The sequence below is a fragment of the Rhinoderma darwinii genome, unplaced genomic scaffold, assembly GCF_050947455.1.
Source record: "Rhinoderma darwinii isolate aRhiDar2 unplaced genomic scaffold, aRhiDar2.hap1 Scaffold_423, whole genome shotgun sequence".
NCBI classification, from domain to species: Eukaryota; Metazoa; Chordata; class Amphibia; order Anura; family Rhinodermatidae; genus Rhinoderma; species Rhinoderma darwinii.
This window is the reverse complement of record NW_027463777.1, coordinates 1,733-2,492: the sequence shown is the minus strand read 5'-3', so window position 1 is coordinate 2,492 and position 760 is coordinate 1,733. Positions and strand designations below refer to the sequence as shown.

General features: G+C 52.6%; 1 protein-coding gene across 1 annotated transcript; it reads right to left on the bottom strand.

Moving 5' to 3' along the window:
- Window positions 1–204: 204 nt before the first annotated feature.
- LOC142710259 (histone H4) lies at window positions 205–516 on the bottom strand. The gene has a single exon (XM_075848530.1). The coding sequence runs from the start codon at window positions 514–516 to the stop codon at window positions 205–207; it is 312 nt and encodes a 103-aa protein (XP_075704645.1).
- Window positions 517–760: the final 244 nt, after the last annotated feature.

Here is a 760-nt window from a genome sequence, read left to right as displayed (position 1 = left end):
GACACACTGCGGTCCACATATCCGGCACCTCACTGGAAGACCAACGTGATAACGAAGCCCCTACCCCCGTGTATATAGAAGTAGAAGGTCACTGCTCAGATACACGAGCGGTCACCAGCAGACATCATAGCTGATCTATAGAGGATGTGGCGGCTCTGAGAAGAGCCTTTGTGTTGTGTAAGATGGAGCTGAGCAGGAGCGGAATTAACCTCCGAAGCCGTAGAGAGTGCGGCCCTGGCGCTTGAGCGCGTACACCACGTCCATAGCGGTGACAGTCTTCCTCTTGGCGTGCTCGGTGTAGGTGACGGCGTCACGGATGACGTTCTCCAGGAAAACCTTCAGGACGCCGCGAGTCTCTTCATAGATGAGACCGGAGATGCGTTTGACGCCTCCCCTGCGAGCTAGACGGCGGATTGCAGGCTTGGTGATGCCCTGGATGTTATCACGGAGCACCTTCCTATGCCGCTTAGCACCGCCCTTTCCGAGTCCTTTTCCTCCTTTACCACGACCAGACATCCTGTAAGCTGGAGCTAAAGAGAAATATTGTACCGAGAACCGCGGGGCGCATCTTTATATAGACCTTGGGCGGACCAGAGAGAGAACTGTTATTCATGTCACTTCCGGGGCGTTTCCCTCAGCTAATTTACATTACAAATCCCTCCCCCTCCCGTTGATTGGCTTAACTCAGATTTTGAATTGCAAGCTCATTTTACAATACTGGCCGCACTTTTCCCGCTTCTACTTGTACTTTCATATTACC